Source organism: Camelus bactrianus, chromosome 27 (assembly GCF_048773025.1).
Source record: "Camelus bactrianus isolate YW-2024 breed Bactrian camel chromosome 27, ASM4877302v1, whole genome shotgun sequence".
NCBI lineage: Eukaryota > Metazoa > Chordata > Mammalia > Artiodactyla > Camelidae > Camelus > Camelus bactrianus.
The window spans coordinates 25236144-25256661 of NC_133565.1; the positions used below are offsets into that span (position 1 = coordinate 25236144).

Here is a 20518-nt window from a genome sequence, read left to right on the forward strand (position 1 = left end):
CCCAGCTGAGCAGGGTTGTGTCTCTCTTTCTGTTCTAATCCTGAACGTTCACCACCTCACAGGCACTTCATGCCTTGCCTCTGGCCCTGCTTCTTCCAGTCTTCCTGGAATTCTGTTTCCCCGGAGCCTCCATCCTGCATGGCCCTGGCTCCTCCCAGCCCAGCTGCACCCTCCAGCTGCAGCTCAGCCCTCAGGCACCGAGGTGGCCCAAGAACTGACCCCAGAAGTCAGCCTGGGATGATATATCTGGTCTCCTCAGGCACTCAGCTACCTCTGAAGCCTCTCCACCTTTCTTTCCGAACCGTTGGGGAAGGCACTGGCAGTGGGGGACCAACGGCTTCCTCCTTAGCCCTCCTGCCCCTCTGCCTCTTTCCTCAAAGGCTGCTGGCCTCTGACTCTTCTCTCTCTCTGGTCTTCCCAAGTGTCTGCCTTCCAGCCCTGCCAAAGCACCCACCCCTTCAGCATACGCATCCTTCCCCTCAGGTGCTGGTCTTTCCTTCCTAGAACAACCAGACCGGGGAGTCTGCCACATGGCCTGAGGGGTTCGTAGCCCTACACTCAGCCCCAGCGCCCTGGGGGACCACCCTTCACCTGGGAGGCACCAGGGGAAGAAGAGAGGGTCTTGGAAATCCCTCTCTCCAGAGTTGTGCTGGCAGATGTTTAAAACTGGCTCTCAAAGAGGAAGGAGGAGTCCTGATTTGTAGCACCCACCATTTTCTGCGGTGTGGCACTCCCGCCAGGGCCAGTTAAAACTACCGATGTGATGTCACTGAAGGCCGAGCTGGGAAGATACACTCCTGAGGGCTCCCCCAAGCCTGAGGAGCCAGCTCCATCACGCCCCTGCCTCTGTCTGTCCCTCTAGGTGGCTCCAAGAGCTCCAAACCAGTCCCTTCTCCTGAACTCAGAACCCATTACCAGTACAGGTTTGGGTGGAAAGAAGCCCCTCCCCTCTTCTCATCTGCCACCAAGAAATAAATGAAAAGCCAGAGTCCCTGGGCCATAAACTTTGAGCCAGGTGTTATGTGCTCTAGAGGCAGCTCTGAGCAGTAGACTTAGAGCTCTGTGTCTTATTTCAACCTAAACAGACCAGTTTCTGCTCCTCTGTCCCCACCCAAGTTTCCATCTCACGCCCCCAGCGCTGCCTGCTGCTGCCTTCACACACTTCCCCACAGCTCGCTCTCTCCCTGGAGCCCCTCAGAGCCTCTGAACCATGTTTTTCCTTAGGCCTAAACACCTCCTATCTGACCTCCTCTTTTCACCTGGCCTGCTGAACCCAGCCAGCCCTGCAGAGCCGGCATCAACAGGAGAAAAGCTTTTTTGTGTGGGGGGAAGGGGAGGTATCAGGAAAAGAAAGGGTCCCTGGCATTTCCCAGAGGGTGGGAACATGCCCAGGGGCTCCTGGGGGTGGGCGGGGGCAGGGCCAGGCCTCTTGGCTTCCAGCTTGAGCCTCCATCCAGTTGGGCCCTCCCTTCCTTTGGGGTTGTGATGTGGAAGGCAGGGTGAATGCGGGAATCCCTGCTAGGAGACTGGCAGCCGCCACCATCCCCAGTTGGCCTCCAGGCCCTCTCTTCAAGCTCCTGACCTGTGTTGCAGACCAGAAGCTGTGTGAGAAGGGCTGGACCAAGTTCCAGGGCCACTGTTACCGCCACTTCCCCGACCGGGAGACCTGGGTGGATGCCGAGAGCCGGTGCCGGAAGCAGCAGGCACACCTGAGCAGCATCGTCACCCCAGAGGAGCAAGAGTTTGTCAACAGTGAGTGCGCTGGGGCCTCGGGGCCTGAGAGGAGAATGGTCACACAGGCAAAGGGCCCCCCTCGTCAGAAGTCAGCAGACTTGGGCCAGTGAGGCTGCAGGGCTGGGGGCAGGGAGGGAGGGAAGGAGGGAAGGGCATTTCCACAGCCTGAGGGGCCAGCGGCTGTGGCTGCACCCAGGACAGCCCACTGTCCATCAGAGCCAGCCCCACACTAACCCTGTGGCTGTCACCAGTCCCTGTCAGCTCTGGGAGGAGGTTCAAAGTGCACTCCAAACATTCATGTGCTAAGAGTCCTGTCAGGACCTTAGAAGCAGGTGGCACACTCCTAGGAGCCCAGCCAGCTGCTGCCACCCCTCCATCCCCTCTGCCTCTATGAGCTCAAGTTTCTCAGACACCCTCAGGGTGCCCAACGACCACATTCTCTCTGCAGACAATGCTCAGGACTACCAGTGGATTGGCCTGAATGACAAGACCATCGAAGGGGACTTCCGCTGGTCAGATGGACACTCCTTGGTGAGTTCTGCTGGGGACACCCGGGACAGTTGGCAGCCCGGAGGAGGTGAATAAAGACCCCCCAGAGAGAGACACATTCAAACCACATGCAGACGTTGACTGAGCAGCTGCTGGCCCAGGAGCCCTGAGATCAGGGATTGTCTCGTTCATCTCCCCTTTAGAGACCAGCCCAGGGCTGGACAACTGAGTAGTAGCATGAAGGGAAAGGTGGGGGATGAGGAAGGCAAGGAATGAATGAAGGCAAGCCACCAAGAGGCAGAATGGAAGCGCTACAGGGTTCCTTGCCCACAGAGGCCTCGAGTCTACTCAAGGAGACTGACAGACAGAAACATAGGGGCCGGATGAACAGTATACGTAGTAAATGCTAGAGGTCAGCAGAGCCCCTCAGGGAAGGCTTCCTGGAGGAGGTGAATGTGAATAAGGTCATGGGGGAAGGGAGCAGATAGATTAGAGGAAAGGGGACTCGTTTGTCCCAGAGACAGTCTACAGGGAGAAGCCTGGGAAGGCAGAGTCTGGACTTGGGAGCCATGTCTCTACCACCCAGTCCTACCCACGCAAGGCAGCCTGTGTGACCAGCCCCATCGGCCCATGTGGAAGAAGAGAGTGGCCTCAGCTCATTAACAGGGACTGTGAATCCCGGAGGCCCTGAGTTCCTGAGAAGGACCCAGCCAAGCTGCATGACCTGTTCCCTGGAGGGCCTATGGGTTGCACGGCTCCTAGGACAACCCTGACTGGACTCCTGGCAGTCTTGTGCCACTGCCAGGAAGGGGCTGGACGGGGGCCGTACTGCCCCTGCCCTCTCCTCACCTCTTCCCCGCTCCCACCCACAGCAATTTGAGAACTGGCGCCCCAACCAGCCTGACAACTTCTTTGCCGCTGGGGAGGACTGCGTGGTGATGATCTGGCATGAGAAGGGCGAGTGGAATGATGTTCCCTGCAATTACCAGCTGCCCTTCACGTGTAAAAAGGGCACAGGTAGGCAGCAGCCTGGGAGGGGTCCAGCGTGGATAGAATCAAGACTCCAGGCTGTGTGACCTGGGGCGAGTCACCTTGTCTCCTGGCTGCTGATGTCACCTCACCTGCCCACAGGCCGACTGGAGCTGACCTGGGGGGCTGATCCCAGTGCCAGCATCTCAGAGCCACTGGAAAGGGCCAGCCGAGGTGGGGGGAAGGAGGGATATGGGGGACCATTACAGGGAGAGGGTGAAGGTCACAGGCTTGAGAACTGACCCCCACTCCACACACACAGTGCCTTGGATATCAGCACAGAAAGTCACCCACGATGGCACGTGGGGTGGGGGCCTCCCTCTCTGGGGTTCCCAAGTCCATGAGTCAGAGTTGTCAGGTCCTGATCCTCAGTTCTAGGTCTGCGGACATGGAGGTGCAGGTAGCACTCCTCACCTGCTTCTGGCCTTGTGCCCCCCGCCCTGCCCCCCAGGCCTCCTTTAGTTCCCACTTTCCCCCTGCGCTAATGTTTTCATAAAGAAGTCACAGAGTCTGCCGGGCCCTCACCCTCCTTCCCCATCTTTCTCGCTTTTGTTCCCTTCGTGCTGCTCTAAATCACTGGGGAACCCAGATGTTAGAATCAGGTTTCTAGAGTCTTAGCACAGCAGGAAAGCACCCCTCGGCCGGCAGCCAGGGGTCACAGCTGGGTGTCCAGGCTCCGTGTCCCATCCTGGGGCTCTGAGCTGTGTCATCACAGCCAGAGTGGGCCACAGCAGCTCATCACCAGCAAGAGTCATTACAGGAGGCCCTCTGAGAGCCCTTTCTGAAGGATGTTTGCCCCTCAGTGGCCTGCGGAGAGCCCCCCGTGGTGGAGCACGCCAGGATCTTCGGGAAGAAGAAGGATCGGTATGAGATCAATTCCCTGGTGCGGTACCAGTGCAATGAGGGCTTCATCCAGCGCCACATGCCCACCATCCGGTGCCAGCCCAGCGGGCAGTGGGAGGAGCCTCGGATCACCTGCACAGACCGTGAGCAGCGCCCCACACAGCGCCAGATCCCGCCAACACGTCCTCTGCCCTGTGCCCGGAGCACAGCAGTGGCCGGCCCTCTCCCGGGATCCTGAACTCCCCCCGTCGGCACCATCTGTGGGCTTAGTCATATCGCCGTCCCCTGCTCCCGGGGAGGGCTCACTTTCACCAGAGGGATGAAGGTGAAAGCAGGGTGGCCCACTTGCCTTTTCAGCACCAGCCCGAAGCCCCTTAGCCCAAGGTGGTGCCAAGAAAAATCAAAACCAGGAAGTGGGTAAAGCCTCAGGCTGCCGTCACGAGCCTCTGATTTCAGCCAGGAGGGGAGCTGGCGGAGAAGGGGCAAGATGGGGAGAGGCTAGGCTGGCCCACTTTCTTCTCAGGGTTCACCCAGATTTTTCTATTTCCCTTTCACCCCAGCCGCCACCTACAAGCGCAGACTACAGAAGCGGAGCTCCCGGCCCCTGAGGAGGAGCCGCCCCAGCACAGCCCACTGAGAAGAGCTTCCAGGACGTGCCCAGGATGCTGAGCCCAGGAGCCTCGCCAGGCTGACATCCCACACGGATGGTGTCCTCTCCTTGTCGCTTTCTGTCATATAAGGAATTCCATTAAAGAAGGAAAAAAAAATCCCACATTGTGTATGCACCCGCCCACCCCCCAAATCGCCAAAACTGCATCTAATTTTCCACCCAAATGCCAAAGCAAAGCAAACGTATTGTAACCCGTGGACTGAGTTTAGAGACATTTCTTCAATCTCCCGTCGTGCCTTTCCAGGGACCAGCGCAGGGATAGGGGGAGAAGGGGAGGGGTTAAGTTAAATAAAGAAGATTATTTTTTGTTTCCTGATTTTATCCAAGAGCAGTGCAATTGTTGGTTCTTTCACTTCCAGGGAGAGCTAGGGAGGAGGGAGGAAGGGGCAGAGGCCTGAGGGCGTGAAGAACTCGGAACCGCAGCTGAATGTATCGGATGAGAAGGAGTTGGAGGGCTGCACCATCGGTGTTGGGGAGAAGCCTGGGGGAGGGGGGTTCCGGCTGGCCATGGGTGAGCGTGCAGGAGAAAGCCATGGAGGGGTCTTCTGCTGCGTGGGGGCCGGAGTCCCTCTGAGGGTCCCTCTTTCAGAGTCCTCTCACCCAGGTCTGCCACCCTAGCAGGTATCCATCTCGGCAGGACTGGGTGGGGGGCACTGCCTTCCAAGTGGGAGTGCCCCCCACCCCATATCCCTCCTTCCCCCACCCCCGGGACCGTGCAGGCACCAGGGTTCCGTGCACCTATTTATATTTTTGAAACCTAAAGATTATGATAATTATAATAATAATAAAGACATTGGAAGAGATCTATTTCTTTTCTTTTCCCTTCTTTGTCTAATTTAAAGAGAAGGCCACCATGGTCCAGGGTCTACTGAAGGGGCTGTTAGGAATGGGGGCAGTGATCAAATGGCCCCAAATGCATGTGACTCCTGTTTGTTCAGAAAGCTTAGGAGTCACACTTGTGGTGCTTTATTGTTATGAAGGTGCCTGTGTGTATGATGGATTCTGTGTGTGTCTGTCTGTGTGTGTGACAGCCAACCGGTGCTTGTCTGGCTTTGCCAGTTGGCACACTGTCAAAGAACATCTCCAATGAGGCATCTGGCCACTTACCATAGTTTGGCCCTTTGATTTACACTGTTTGCTCACATAGGAGGAGTCGATTGGTAGAGTGAGTCCAAAAACAGGCAAAATCAGGATTTATAAGAGGGAAGAAAAAAAATGCAGAAAGCCTGGGAACCGTGAATCTTGCTTACACATTTTTGGGGTAAACTGGATAGCTAGCCACTAGCAAAAAGGTCTGGGAATCCTGCCCTTAAGCAGGCTGTAGGATATCAACAGAAACAATTTTGATTGTTTATGGATTCTCCCAACTGACCTTGAGTCGAGCTGGAGTGTGTGTGCCCAGCAGTGTCCTTCCACCAGCCTCCTCCTTAGGAGGCCAGGTCAGCGCCACCCCATCATCACACTTACTCACCTGGCATCGGATTTGTGTTTGTGAAGGTGTCTGGGTGTTTGCATGTGCCAGTGTGAGTTTGCTGGTTGTCTTTTTGTGGTTGCATGTGGCTGAGTATTTGTTGGTGAATATATATATGGACTCAGGTGACCTATCTCTGGAAAGAATGAGTGGGTAAAAGTAGAGGGTGCAGAAATGGCCACATAGCAGGAGCTCAAGAATTATGCAATTTATCAATTAATTTACTGATTCATTGGGAGCATAACTATGTCAGTGGATTTCAAACCTGAGCTTGCATCAGAAGCGAGGGGGTCTGCTGGGGCCCACTCCAGAGTTTCTGATTTGGATGTTCTGGGATGGGGCGCAGGAATTTGCCTTTCTAACATGTTCCCAGGTGAAACTGCTGCTGCCGGTCACAAGCCAAGAAGCACTGGGTTACATGAAAAACTGGCTGAGTAACTGATTGTGGGTGACGGGGATGCGCCTGTGCAGGGGCACAAGGTCTGGTTTCCTGAGATTGGCATGGGGTTGGGGGCAGAGGGTGAGGCACTGGTGGGGCACAGCCTCCTCTCGTCTCTCAAGAGGCACCAAGAGGCATCCCCCCACTCCTGTGCCAGGCCCACACAGACACACAGCTGGGGCATGGGAGGGTAGGAAAGCCAGACGGGGCCTCCAGCTGCTAGACCAGCACCCAAGGCAGCGGGTGCCACAGGGCAGGCAAGGCCAGACCAACTCAGCCTGAAGGGCCAGCCCCTGGAGTTCCCTGCCCACCCCAGTGGACAGACCCAGCCAACCTTTGACACCTGGGACAGAGCTGGCCCTCCGTGCCCACTGGGCAGGGAGCTGGGCCCTGAGGACAGAGAGTGAGACACAGAGGGGGCTGGGGATGGAGAAAGGGGTCACAGCACCATTTATTGTCCAAAAAAGTTACACACAACCTGAGAACACCCTCCCTCTCCAGAAAAGGGAAACATAAGAACAAACTACAGATTCTTTGGAACCAAGATAAAAGGAAAAAAGGCGAGGGAAATGTCTCTCTTCCCTAGGATCTCACACAGAAGCCCAGGGGCCGGCTTCCAGCCCTAGCTCCTCAGCCATGCCGATTTGGGCCAGCTGCTTCGTGAGAAGCACGATGGGGCAGGAGACTGCAAGGCCCAAAGCCCAGCTCCAGAGGCCCCCTGGGTGCCCTCGCCCTCTCCCTCCCCCAGGGCCACCGTGCCCTGGCCCCTTGTGTCACTGCCAGCTCTGGGCGCCAGCGGCTACCCAGCAGGAAGAGGGGCTGGACTCACTGGCTCACAGGCACTGAGCCTCTGTGAGCCTATGAAGCTCACGTGGCCCAGAGGAGAGGGGCAGGGGGACTCCTGGAGAGGGAGGGCCTTGGGGTGTTTACCTGAGTAGAGGGGGGATTGGGGATCTGTTGGATTTACCAAAAGATGGTATTTTAAAAAACCTTTAAGTTGCAAAATATAAAAACAAAATGAAAATTGCCCCAACCTGCAAGGGAAAATGAACTGCTCAATAAATACAGCCTGCAAAGGAGGGGCAGGGGTGGGTCCAGGGCTGGGGCCCAGGGGCTAGCGTGGGAGGTAGCAGTAGACACCATACTTGCGGCTTTGTGGGTCTGGGAAACCGAAGTTGCGGATACCAGGCTCCAGGGACCCACAGTGGGGACGTGGGTGAGCCACAGGGTAGCGGGCGCTGCCATCCGCCAGCCAGCCAGCATCGCAGCGGTCCAGGCCACGGAACTTCCAGGCAGCAAAGAGCTGACCCACCTTGGCGATCTGGGCACCATCTTCCTGGCAGGCTTCCTTTGCCTCTGCCAGTGTCAGCTTCTCAGGGTGCTCCAGGTAGTACACCTGCCCTGTAGGACGTGGGGTGTGAGGGCTGGGCAGGGGTGGGGACAGCCAGAGAGGACAACAGGGCCTGGAGCAATGCTAGCCCATCCAGACCTCACCAACAAGCTCCCAAAGACCTGACAGCTATCTAAGCTGAGGGAGCCCCCAGGCTGTAGGCATCTGCAGTGGATAATTTTGGGAGCTAACTGCTCAGTCCTCATCCCCTCTGAGAGTTCCATCCTACCTGCCATGGAGCTAGGGTCCCTCCAGTCACCACTGTGCTCTGCCCCAGCTTTCCCTAATTGCACCCTGTGTGGGCACTCCACCTCTGCTGGACCAGTCAGAGTCTCTCTCATCCACTCAGTCATTTCTTGAGCACCTACTATGTGCCAGGCACTTTTCTAAGTGCTTGGGATATAGCACTGAACAATTTTTGTTTTTATTCATCTTCTCATGAAATAAGCTATTTTCTGAGGACAGGCTGTATTTAATTTACCTATGATGTCCAGAGCTCAGTCTTGGCCCCAGCACATAGTAGGCATTCAGGAAATGTTTGATGAATGACCAAACCAACGATTGGTGTGATGCAACAGCAGCAAAACCCTCAAAACTCAGCTAGACGTGGCTTTAACGTCCACAGGTGCTCCAGACCTCCAGGTAAAGGTGCCAGCAGGGGGGCAGAGAGGTCTGAAATCTCCCCAGATACTGCCCTCCCACCTGTAGGCTTATGTGCGGCCATTCCACTCACCCTTGAGGGCAGCAGCAAAGCAGAACACATCATAGCGGTGCAGGCGGCGGTGGCGCGGGCCGTAGCTGCGCACGCCCGGTGCCAGGCCCGGGCCACCGCAGGGGTGTCGGGCCTGTGTGATGGGGTACTGCACCGAGGCATCCTGCAGCCAGCCTGCGTTGCACCAGTCCAGGCCCTCCTCCCAGGCCCGGAATAGCTGCTCAAAGGAGGCCACCACTGCATCCTGTTCCTCGCAGGCCTGCTGGGCCTCATGGAAGTTGAACTGGTAGCGCCCGTGGGGGTGCTGGTAAGGAAAGACCACACCTGGGGAGGGAGGAAGGAGGGGCTTGAATGGGTGGGCAGGGGCCCCGCTGGTTGGAGACCCACCTCCACTGGGACAGATGCTCTTCCCAACACACACACATACACACACAGTCCTTCAGAGAAGCTCTGCACACCTGTCACCTCCTGTCCAGTGTCAAGTCCAAGGCAGCGTCTATATCTGCTTTACACCTCCCTCCCAGGACTAGCCTGGGTGCACAGCAGTACTCAGAGAACTATTAGCTTGTTAAGGTAATGGATTAATGAGCCAACAAATATCCTCAACTGCAGAATGGGAATAGTACCTAATTCACACTGCTGTTGCAGGAACCCCAGTGCTGTGGTCTAATGGGTTCCCCCAAACTCGTATGTTTAAATCCTAATGCCCAATGTGATGGTATTAGGAGGTTGGACCTTTGGGAGGTGATTAGGTCATGAGGGTGCAGCTCTCATAAATGGGGTTAGTGCCCTTATAAAAGAGACCCCAGAGACCCACACACACCCAGCATTTTCCATTTTATGAGGACATAAAAAGAAATCTTAGAGCTGGCAGAGGGCCCTCACCTGACCATGCTGGCACTCTGATCTCAGACATCCATCCTCCAAAACTGTGAGAAATGAAACTCTGTGGTTTATAAGTCACTCAGGCTGTGGTATTTTGTTACAGCAGCCTGAACTAAGACACCGGCAAGGAGGTGCTGCCGTCTACAGGAGACAGCGCACCCCTGGGCTCTGGCTCTCCCTCTCAGTGGCTGAGACCTGATCATCTATATCAACGCTAACATTAATGGGGAAGCCTCTTAGGAGAACGCAAGAAACCTCCCACGTGTGACAGATGATTTTCAGGGGAAGAGGAGGGATGGTAAAAGGTCTTAATAAAGGAGGCTCAAGGTCAGGGAGGTCTTGGGCAGGTGCCAGGGGCTGGTAGGGGCCACAGGCTCCCTCAAAAGTCATCATTCATGTTTGAAGTTTTACCATAATAAAAAGGTTTTTTAAACACCCGCGATTCAGTATCTCCCAAATCAGATGAAATCTTAAGGAGAAGGGGTGTCCCCAGTGCCTGGGACTAGTGTTGTTCAGAAGCAGGGCCTGGAGTCCTTGGACACTCTTTCCTGTGGCCGGGGAGGCCTGAGAACATCCTGGGCCCCACACTCCCAACTTCACTGGAGGCAGGAAGCCAGGCACCTGGGTAGAGCCAGGCTGAGGGGGCAGAGAGGCCCATGGGGCCCAAGGATCAGCACACAACCTCCTCATGTGTCTGCTGAAGGCTTATTTCATGCCTGATTCTGTCTCAAATTCTTGCCTTTCTAGGCCCGGGAATGGAGTGAGGGCTTCTTGTTTCTCTAGGGTGCCCCTGCGGTTCCCAGACAAATGACTCTCACAGGCTCTCACCCATCCCCCAACATTCCCAATGTCAGGGACGAAGCATGTGGCAGCTCTGGGCCACCACCTAAGCCATGTGGACAGGGAAGGTGGGTGCTGACAGCAAAGGTCTGCCATTGACCGACAGGCCCTTGACCCACACTCTATCCTCATCCCCTCAGAAGGAGGTGAAGGAGGAAATACCCTTATCCCTCATTTTGCACACAAGGGGACCGGAGCTCTGGGCCTGAGGCACTGGCCGGGGAGGGTGCCACAACTGGAAAGGGGTGGATGTGGAGTCAGACCAGCTGCCTCCCTAACATGTAGGGAGCTATAAGGACACACAGCTTCATCCTAGGGACAGAGAAGGTAGAAGTCACTTAGAGATCGCAACTGGGGCCACACACAAGATCTGGCTTGTGGGGTCTAGCTGGTTTGGACAGCAATGGGGTTTTTTAATTAGGAGACTTCTACATAAAGATCCAGAGATTTCACATAAACATATAAGCCTCTGTTGTCAAGTCAGAAAATCTGGCTGTACTGGGCCTGCTTCTGGTGTGGCATCATCAGCTGGGCCTGAGTAGGGCAGCTCCCTTCGGAAGGGACAAGGGCTCAGAAGTGTGCCCCAGCCCCCACCACTCCCTATCACTCACTCTGGGCTGCCACACTGGTGTGTGTTGCCTGCCAGACCTGCTTGAATCTCAGCTCTGACTCCAGCTGTGTGATCAGCTCCTATCTCGCTCTCTCTGAAAAGGATGTGAGCAAAAGGGAGTAAAGCATAGTGAATTCTGGAGCCTAACTGCCTGGGGTCAAACCCCTCCTTTGCCATTTATGCGCTGTGTGACCTTAGATAAGTGACTAGAGCTCTCTGTGCCTCAGTTTTCTCATCTGTACAATGGGGGTGAGAATAATAGCAGCTTCCTCCTCGGGTTGTTCTGAGGGTTAAATGTTTATCTGCCCAAAGCACAGAGGCCTAGATGCTTTCTCGGGGCCCCCTCCCCACAGCCCCCAGGACCCAGCCCCAGTCCAGGTCTCACCCCGCAGCTCCAGCTCCACCAGGCCGCTCTCATCCTCCAGCCCATCAATGACCTCACAGCGATAGCGGCCGTAGTCCTCCAGCCGCAGGTCCCGGATCTCCAGCGACACTTCACGCTCCCTCTCCTGCCGCAGATGCACTCGGCCTTGGTAGTCTCCGAAGGAGCGGTGCCTCAGCCCGATGGCCACCAGCACATCCTGCTCCAGGGCCCCATTCTCCGACAGCTTCCACCATTTGATGCGCACGGGCCGCGGAGAGAGCAGGTCTGGCTCGTAGTGGTAGTGGCAGGGGAGGGTCACATTGGCCCCTCGGTGGGAAAACAAGGTCTCCTCAGGCGTGTCAACCACCAGCTTCACTCCGTTGAAGAGGCCTGCAGGGAGAGGTGCGGTGCAGCTGGGGACCCGCTGCAGCACAGCTGTACCCCTGCAAGGGCCACCCCCCTCCCTCATGCCCAGCTCCTGCCAGGCTCAGGAGTTGTAGATTGCAAGAAGGGCCACGATGCTGCCTGTCTCCCTGTATCCATGCACTCTGCAATATGACTTTACATCTCCTTCCATCAAGAGGTGACTCTATGCCCCTTCCTCCTTGAATCCGTGCTGGCCTCGCCACTTGCTTTGATCAAATGAATGCGGCAGAAGTGACCATTCCATTGTGCCCGTCCTGAGCCAAGGCTCCAGCAGGCCCGACTGAGGCCACTCTTTCTCTTGGAACTTTACCAACCACCATGAGAACAAGCCTGGACTCACATACGCTGGAGGATGAGAACACACAGAAAGTGGAGACAAGCCATCCCAGCTGAGGCCATCCTAGACCAACCAGCCCCTGGCTGACCTGCCCACCAACCGCAGACACAGCCAAGGCTGAAGAAATGGAGCCCAGCCCAAAATGCTGAGCCATGGAATCACAAGCGAAATACACGACTGCGGCCCTAAGCCAGTAGGTTTGTTATGCACAAGAAGCGGACTGGTGCAGCAGGCAGCCAGAGCACCTCCAGCCGGGCGGGTAGCTAGGACTCGGATCCCCCTGAGTCTCCTTCCCTGACACACTGGCCACAGGAGGGCACAGTCTGCCCATCACTCTCCAACAGTCCACCATGACTCTTCCCAAATACCTAAGAAGCACGGGTGAGATGAGGCCAGGACTTCTAGAGAAGACTACAGTCAGGGCTCAGGGTACAAAGAAACACAGAGCCTAGCATGCAGCACAGGAAGCAGGTGTATGGGCTAGGGCTGGCTCATCTCCAGCTTGGGACCCCCTGTGGGGCCTCATGGTCTCGTGACCTTGGGTCTGGACTTGAGATCTTGGAAGCACACAGGGTGAGGGCAGGGAGTAGCATTGGCGTTAAGCAGGAGACAGACAGGGAGGCTCCCTGCAGAGGGTCTCATGCTGAAAAGGGCTACACCTAACAAGCCCTTGCGTGTGTCAGGGTTTCTGTGAGGATCACATGAGGTAATGAATGTAAGGCACCCAGAAGCGTGCCTGGCGCATAGTAGGTGCACGACAACCACAGATTAAAAAGTCCACCTGCCCAAAGCCACGTAGCTAGTAAGTGGGAAAACTGAGATTCAAACTCAAACATCTCTCCTAACCCCTAGCCCCCTTTCCACTGGGGAGACCAGGGGAGGTCATGTTTAAGCTGGATTTTTAAAAATTGGCAGGACTTTGGAGAAAGAATAAAAAGCAAAAGTGATCATCCTCCAGTGTATTCGGGTCCGTGTCTGAGGGGCCAGCAAACACAGAGTAACTGAACTACCTTTTCTGCTCATCTTAGAAATGAGGCTGGACCACTCACTGCACGGGTCAAGATGGGAGAGGGGCTGCTGGCTTCATGCCCTGGCCCTCGTCCCAGCCTGGAACCTGCATATCACAGCAGGGGCCAGGAGAGGTTTTGGTCACCTGGCCAAGCAAAAAGCCGACCCAAGAGGCCACCAACCTTCACCGTGGCCATTGCTTGGGTTCCGGCCGTTGGGACTGTTGGAGTAGTAGAAGCCATTGTAGAAGGGCAGTCCTGAGACGCAGCACAGCAGGAACAGCAGGACCGGGAGTGGCAGGTGCATGGCGTCACACTCAGTGGCAGCGCCAGGGTGTCCCGAGCAAGGCTGGAACCCAGGGAAAACTGGGAAGAGGAGAAAAACAAGCCAGTGAGAGAAGCCCTGTGGCGGGGGGCCAGGCACCCCTGGGTTCCAGCACCCACTCATTCACGCGCAGGAAATTGCAGAGCATCTTCTGTGCACCAGGCACCGTTCTCCAGGCTGAGAGGACAGCGGTGACGAGCTAGATGAGGTCCTTGCTCTCAGGGGACTGCACCCTGCAGGCAAGATGGGCGACAAGCAAGCCAACAATTCCTAAGCAGTAGTTAGGATGCAGCAAAAAGACCGTGGAGAAAATTGAACAGGACAGTATGACAGTATCAACAGTTTTCAAACTGCAGCATAGAATTGGAAAGGATGTGAGCAGCATTTTTTAATGACATCGAAGAGACTAGACCAGACTAGAATATACCAGGGTGCATTCGTGGTTAGTGAAGATGAGTTCTGCACTGCAAAGCTTTTGTTTCAGTCCAGAAACATCTGTGGGAATGAGGTGGAAGTGGGTCATGATGTGAAATTTATTTCTTATCCTGGGTCAAGTTCAAAAAAAATTTTTTTAATACCATGCTAGACTACTTCTGGGTTTTTTTTTTCCAGTTTTAACGGACACTCAAATAAAATAGGCAGCTGGCCCATGGACTGTAGTTTGTTGATTTGATTTGTTTTTATATTGCATCAAAATAGTATATCTTGATTATTGAGTTTTTGGCACACACACTTCCCCCCTTAAATCTGTACCCAAGGCTATGCCTCACTCACCTCCCCCTCATCCCTGCCCTGCTTATCACCATTTACTGAGCACGCACAATGATTAAAAGACCAGGTCACACCTTGGAGGCGCTCAGTCCAGGTGGGGGCAGAGTCATAGGCAGGAGATGTCCTGTGGGGAGTCCAAAGATAAGGTACAGAGTACTAAAGACACATGAGGTAGCCAGGTGGGAAAGGACAGCAGGGGCTGCCCAGCAGGGGGGCGCAGCAAATGCAAAGGTGCAGGTGGGGGAGCCGGGTGTGCCACAAGTTGTCCATCTCTGCCCTTCCCCGCCCTGCACAGATCCCTGTGTGTCACTTCTCCCAGGCCCTCAGGCCCTCTGGCTTCCAGTTGGATTCTGCCAATGGGAAGCACACACAGGAGCTGGGCCGGAGGGGAGAGAGAGAAGTCATTTCTGCTGTGCCTACGTCCCCTCATGACCACAGCTCCGCCGGGCGGCTCCTCTCCTCCACACCTGCTCTCATGGGCTCTGTAACACTCTTTCCTCCCTTTTCCTCTCGAGGCCTGCTTGTCTCTCGCTGACACCCTAGCTCATTGTCTAAACCTCCTCTCTAGATACTGTCACTAGAGTCTCTTTATTGGAAACATCTAGGGTGAATTCTGCTTCCCACCAAGGCCCTGGCTGATATAGGGGAGAGGAGGAGAGCGGGGTTGACAGGACCAGTGTCTAGATGCCCCTGGGTGTCCTTTGTCCCCCAGGCCCTGGAGTGCCAGTAATGGTTTTAAGCAGGGGGGCCACAGGATCAGATCTACATCTGAGAAACATCCCTCAGGGGCTGAGTGGAAGGCGGACTGGGGGGCAGCAAGACCAGAGTCGACAGGAGGCATCTGGACATATAACTATGATTATCATGCAGCAACGTGGAACATGCTTAGGGTGTAATTTAAAATAGACAAAGCAGAACACAGAATTGCCACTCTGCTCTGACTGTAAGTATGTGGCCCTAAAAATGCCTGTGTTGTAGGAACCAGAAGAGGGGGAGGGAAACGGCAAAAAGAAAGAAAGGGGGAGAGAGGGAGGGAGTGGAGAGGGAGAGAAGGAGGGAGGGGAAAAGCAAAGCCAAGCGAAGCACCGGCCTGTAAGGGTGGTGGGATTGTGGAGAAAACATTCTTGTTTCCAAATCAGTTAGGAGCTCTTGCTGGAGAAGGAGTGGACGTGGAGGAAGCTGACAGGTAGAATCCACTGTTCCTTTAGATGTCTTTGCAGAGCTACTGAGGCCCAGGCTTGCCCTCTGTGCCATGCATTTCAGAAGGATACTGTGAGCCTCGCCTTTTGTCCAAGAGGAATCCCCAAGTGACACCTACAAAGCCTCTTGGTGACTTGAATCTGGGCAGCCCAAGTACAAACAAGCTAACACAGAATGTGGGGGCAGGAAGCTCTGGGTTCAAATCTCATCTCCACTACTTACTAGCTGCATGATTCCAAGCAGGAGTCCTCATTTGTGAAGTGGCAATAATAAAACTCACCATGGCATATCTTTCACCAATATGTTCTACTTTTCTCCCAGAGTGAGCGAGTTCTAGACAGGTGCATGACCAGGCAGCTGAAGGCTGTATTTCCAGCCTCCCTTGCAGCAGGGAGAGGCCATGTGACTCGGGACTGGCTGGCAGCAGAGAGAACACATGCCACATGCAGGTCCTATACCTAAAACAACCTGCGATATTCCCCTGGTTTTCTTTCCCTGACCCTGCTGGCAACCAGAGCAGCCCCCTTAAAGTCAGAGATGGAAACTACAGAATGAATGGCAGGGCCACCCTACCATCCCTGGACCTCCTCCACCTACACTGCGTCATGAGAGAAAAACCAAGTCCTAGTGTATTTAAGCCACCACACTTGAGTGTCTTTGTGAACGTAGCATAGCCACACACAGCCTAACAAATAGCTCACTCCAACAGGGTTGCTGTGATCAGCATTAAAATATTAACAGAATACTAACATCTGAGTTTAATGAGCACTCACTGTCTCATTTAATCCTCACCACAAACCCTAGAGGTGGGACATAATGGTATCCTCATTTTAAAGATGGGAAAATCAAGGCACAGAAAGATTAAGTTATCTGCCCGAGGTCATCCAGCTAGGCAGAAGCAGAGCCAGGATTTGAACCCGCTCCAGCTCTAAATAACGCCTGGAACCACCATGGCAAACTCAGGAAAGTGACATGTAGAAAGTACAGAGCAGGCCCTCGTAGGAGTCAGTTTCCCTTCCCTTCCTTGGGGTTCCGTGTTTGGAAACAGGAGGGAAGTAGAATGAGGACAGAGAGGCTTATTGGTGCTGAGCTGGATGTCCCAGGGTCCACCCTGTCCCTGGGCACCCAGAGCCTCCTCCTTGAGTAGACGGGCTCTCCAGCCTCTGTCTGCAGTGTTTCCAGCCTCTTTGCAGCAGCTCATCCGGTACAGATGCTCCCCAGTGACAAATGGCTTCCCCACGCTGAGCAAATGCAGGCATTTCTGCCACAAAATATTTGTATGCCTGGAAAAAAATGTGTATTTTTTGCAAAATCATGCATTAAAAAACAACAAGGTTAGATGAAAAACAAGTATGAGGCAGACTACTCAAAAACATATACAACTCTCACCAGAGCACTAACAAAAGCAAGGGTGATCCTAATAAAAACCATCATCACCATTAACTCTCCGCTGACACTGGTACCCGTATCCCATCAGTCAGTCCTTTGCAGCCTTCACCAGCAGGGGAAGTACTTCCTCATTCAAGATGTAGGTCCTTGGGGGCATTGGATTTCAATAAACACTAGATTTATCAAAATTAAAAATTAGACACAGAGTGAAGTTATCTTCTTTAATCATTTTTTTAGCACAGAGGAAATGTCTTTGCAACTTCTTCAGCTGGTTCCTACTTTTATCAAAAAACTTCTAAGTTCTGTTAAGCAACTATACCTGTTATACCAGTATCCCTCCCATGCCAAATCTATTGCATCCTTAAGCTGGGATGGTGAGAGTTTGGGTGTTGAGAGTTTGGAGAATCCAGGTAGGAAGGGATACTGTGTTATCCAAATCCACCTGGTTCCTGAGTATGGGACAGTGAGTAGGAAGAATTTGGAGCTCCACCGACTATCCTGACTGTCCGATGGGGGAGTACACGTCTCCCAGACACCAGCAGAGGGCAGCATCGCCATCCAGGTCTCCACCAGCCCGGCTGCCCGAGAGGAATTTGACTTCGGTGCCCCTGGATGGGCAAGGCTTATTAGAGCCTTTGAAAACTGCGGTTCCCGGAAAGTGGAAGCCGGAGGTGTTTCCTACCAGCATTCCCAGCCTGCTGGCCCGAGCAGGGCCGCGGGAGAGGGGCCAGTGCGCCTCTCATTCACTTCCCCCTGCTGCAGAGGGCAAAGGCACTCCAGAGGTCAGCACTGGACACCACAGTGCAGACGGGGTCACAGGAGCTGGGTCCAAGTGCCCCGCACTGTTTCCCTTCTGGCTGCTCAAGAGCCCAAAATTCCTCCCTGAGGGACCCCATTTCCCACCCAGGGCTCTACCCTCCTCCCTCCCTAGCCCTCTGGTCTGCTGTCCCTAAGGAAGGAACCCCAGTGGACCTGAGGCCTGAACCTGACAGGCGTTTGCCCTGGGATGGCCAGAGCCGGCCGGCAGAGGCCAGGGGCGCAGGTCCGCCCGCATGTTGCCTCACGAGTTATCCCCAGCCGCTCGCAGGGTTCCTGTGGCCCCCGGAGCATCCGAGCCAGGCAGAGCCGGGCACGCGACACGCTGTGCAGGAAGAGAGACAGGATGTGACGGGAAGGGACCCGGTGGCTCCCCGTGGGAAACGGGCTAGTCCCGGGCGGTAGTCTCGGGGGCCACGGGTTTCCCTCGGGATTTCTTCCTCGCCGACAAGGGTCTGCGCAGAAGGATCCCGCGCAAGTCAGCCCGCGCCCCGCGCTGCTCTCAGCCCACCTGTGCCTGGGGCGCCCCCCGTCGGCGAGCACAACCCAGCCCCGCCCCAGCCCCGCCCCAGCCCCGCGTTGCCCAGCTCACTCCTCTAGCCCGCTTCCCCAGACCCTGCCCCCGGAGGCGTGGGGCCTGCAGGAGACCCACAGCGGGAAGGGGAATCGGCCCACGGAGGCCCCCAGGAGCCTGGCCACCCCTGAGCCACGTACCGTCCCCAGGCGGCTCCTCGACGGCTCGCCGCTCTGGGCTACGGGCTGACCGGGCTCAAGGAAGCAGGCGGCTCTGGGGATCTTGAATGGCCAGAAAGAAAACGGCTGCGGACACACTTCCGTGCTCCCGCCGGGCCAGCCCCTTAAAGGCGCACACGTCCCTTTCCCTCCCATGGGCTGGACCCCAAGGGAGGAGGTGCTACAGACTTGGGTTGTCTCCAGTCTCGGCCGGAGACCACCCCCAACCCGCGGAGCTGCTGGCTAAGCTGCGAAGGGAGTGTCCAGGTGTTGAGGCTGTCACATCTGCGGGAAGGAGGTGAGGGAGGGTGGCAGAGGAAAGTTTGTAGAGGGGGGATCTCATTAGAACACATTAGGTTCACCTAAAGCAATGGGACTAAACAGGAGGAGCCGCTCGCCACACTGCAGGCGGGCTATGGCTGCCCCCCACCTTCAGGAGAGGGCGGGGTGAGCATTCTGTATGCCTGCCTGTCCCCCCATAGAAGGCAAGGGGGCACTGACGTCCCTCCTGCCCCTGAGTTTGGAGGTCATGAAACCATCAGCCAGCCTCTTAGCGTCAGGCACAGGGATGCTGCCCCAGTAGGTGGGGCTTGAATGAGTAGCCCTGGGGGAAGGCAGGGCCCAGGAAGCAGGCTGGTGCTCCCAACAGCCTGAAGGGACCCTCAGGCTTCTGACTGGTCCTCCAGCAGGGGTGGAACCCTGCCTTAGAATCCTGACATCTGTTAACAGCCATCCAGCAGCCGCCTCCCAGGATGCCTGTGTTTGGACAGACCAGCAGGAGGCCTGGCCTGTACAGCCCCGTCTTATCCTCAGCAGCAAAGCCCAAGGTGGTCCTTCAGCCTTAGCTGGGAGATGGGCCAAGTGGTCACTGAACCCCGAGCCTCTTCCTAAACATACCTTGACAGCCTCTGTGTGTGTGTGTGTGTGTGTGTGTGTGTGTGTGTGTGTGTGTGTGTGTGTGTTACACACGCACAGCCAGGAGCAAATCACAGCACAAAGAGCTGCAGTGGACAAGGCTAAATCGCACCTAAAGTGAATGCCAGCTTGATGGGCAAAGGGAGCCAATGAAGGTTCCTCCAAAAGGAAGAGAGACCTGTCTGAGCCCCGGGTGCAGGATGGATTGGAGCGGGGGATAAACAGGACACGAGTTCCAATCAGGAAACTCACACAAGCTTTTCTGACAACAATGATCAAAATTTTTGAGGCCTTTGATGGGCCAGGCTTTGCATCAGAATTATATACCTTCTCCCCATTAGTCCCAACGCCATGGAGTCTGTCCTATTAATTGCATTTTACTGATAGGGAACTGAGACCTAGAGAGATTTAAGTCAATTGCCCCAAGTCACTGAAAGTCAGGATTTGAACTCAGGTCATCTGATTTGAAGCCTTGTGCTCCTAATCCTCCACTATATTTAAACCAGGAACAGAAAGAAGACTAGACTCCTGGTGGGGGGGGGGGGGTGGTCAATAGGTCCCAGTGCTGACAGCCACACGTGTAGGGAGAGGGATGGGCAGCAGGGGAGGTCAATTGTGTTACAGAGAAGCAAGTTTAACATCCCAACCAGTGGCAGGTCTGGCCAGCAGGGGGAATCTCAGAGCCGGCTCTCTGGACTGCAGTCAGGAATAAAAAAGTAAATCCATGGAGGTGATGGTGAAATCTGTGGAAATGGAGGAGGCTGCCCAGGGAGAGGAGCCAAGGACAGAAGGGGTCAGGAGTGAGGGGGTGCCAGTCCAGGGTCCCAGGAGGGGGTACTTTCAGAAGGGTGTGGCTAACACATCCAACACAGCAGAGGTGAGCAGAAGGGACTGAGAAGTGGCTTAGGAGTTACCCTGGGTCTCCTGGACCAGGCAGGGGGCTTGTGACTACTGTCCACCAGCCCACCCGGCCAGCCTGCCGAGACTGGCCCGCAGAAAATATTCACTGCCCCCAATAGGGGCAACTCGACAGATGGGAGAGAAGCTCTGTTCCTCCTTCTGCAAGTGGGAGTACGGGATTCTGGCCAGGCTCAAGCTACAGTTAGTTATTGGGGAGGCAGAAC

At 55.3% G+C, this 20518-nt stretch overlaps 2 protein-coding genes across 4 annotated transcripts in view; one reads left to right on the forward strand and one right to left on the reverse strand.

Annotated features, from left to right (window-relative positions):
• Window positions 1–6969, forward strand: part of ACAN (aggrecan) — a 62474-nt gene extending 55505 nt beyond the window's left edge. For all 3 annotated transcript variants that reach the window (XM_045516710.2, XM_045516708.2, XM_045516709.2), the window contains 5 exons: window positions 1594–1752; window positions 2183–2265; window positions 3096–3240; window positions 4056–4238; window positions 4656–6969. In XM_045516710.2, coding sequence (XP_045372666.2) covers window positions 1594–1752; window positions 2183–2265; window positions 3096–3240; window positions 4056–4238; window positions 4656–4732 — 647 coding nt within the window. In that variant the 3' untranslated portion in view covers window positions 4733–6969. The remainder of the gene's footprint in view (window positions 1–1593; window positions 1753–2182; window positions 2266–3095; window positions 3241–4055; window positions 4239–4655) is intronic.
• Window positions 6970–7096: 127 nt separating this feature from the next.
• Window positions 7097–19272, reverse strand: HAPLN3 (hyaluronan and proteoglycan link protein 3). The gene is made up of 5 exons (XM_010955057.3): window positions 18462–19272; window positions 13430–13612; window positions 11498–11866; window positions 8799–9101; window positions 7097–8076 (listed from the first exon to the last, which is right to left on the reverse strand). Exons 2-5 carry the CDS (start codon window positions 13551–13553, stop codon window positions 7790–7792), a joined length of 1083 nt encoding a protein of 360 aa, XP_010953359.1. The 5' UTR covers window positions 13554–13612; window positions 18462–19272; the 3' UTR covers window positions 7097–7789.
• Between the last annotated feature and the right edge of the window lie 1246 nt (window positions 19273–20518).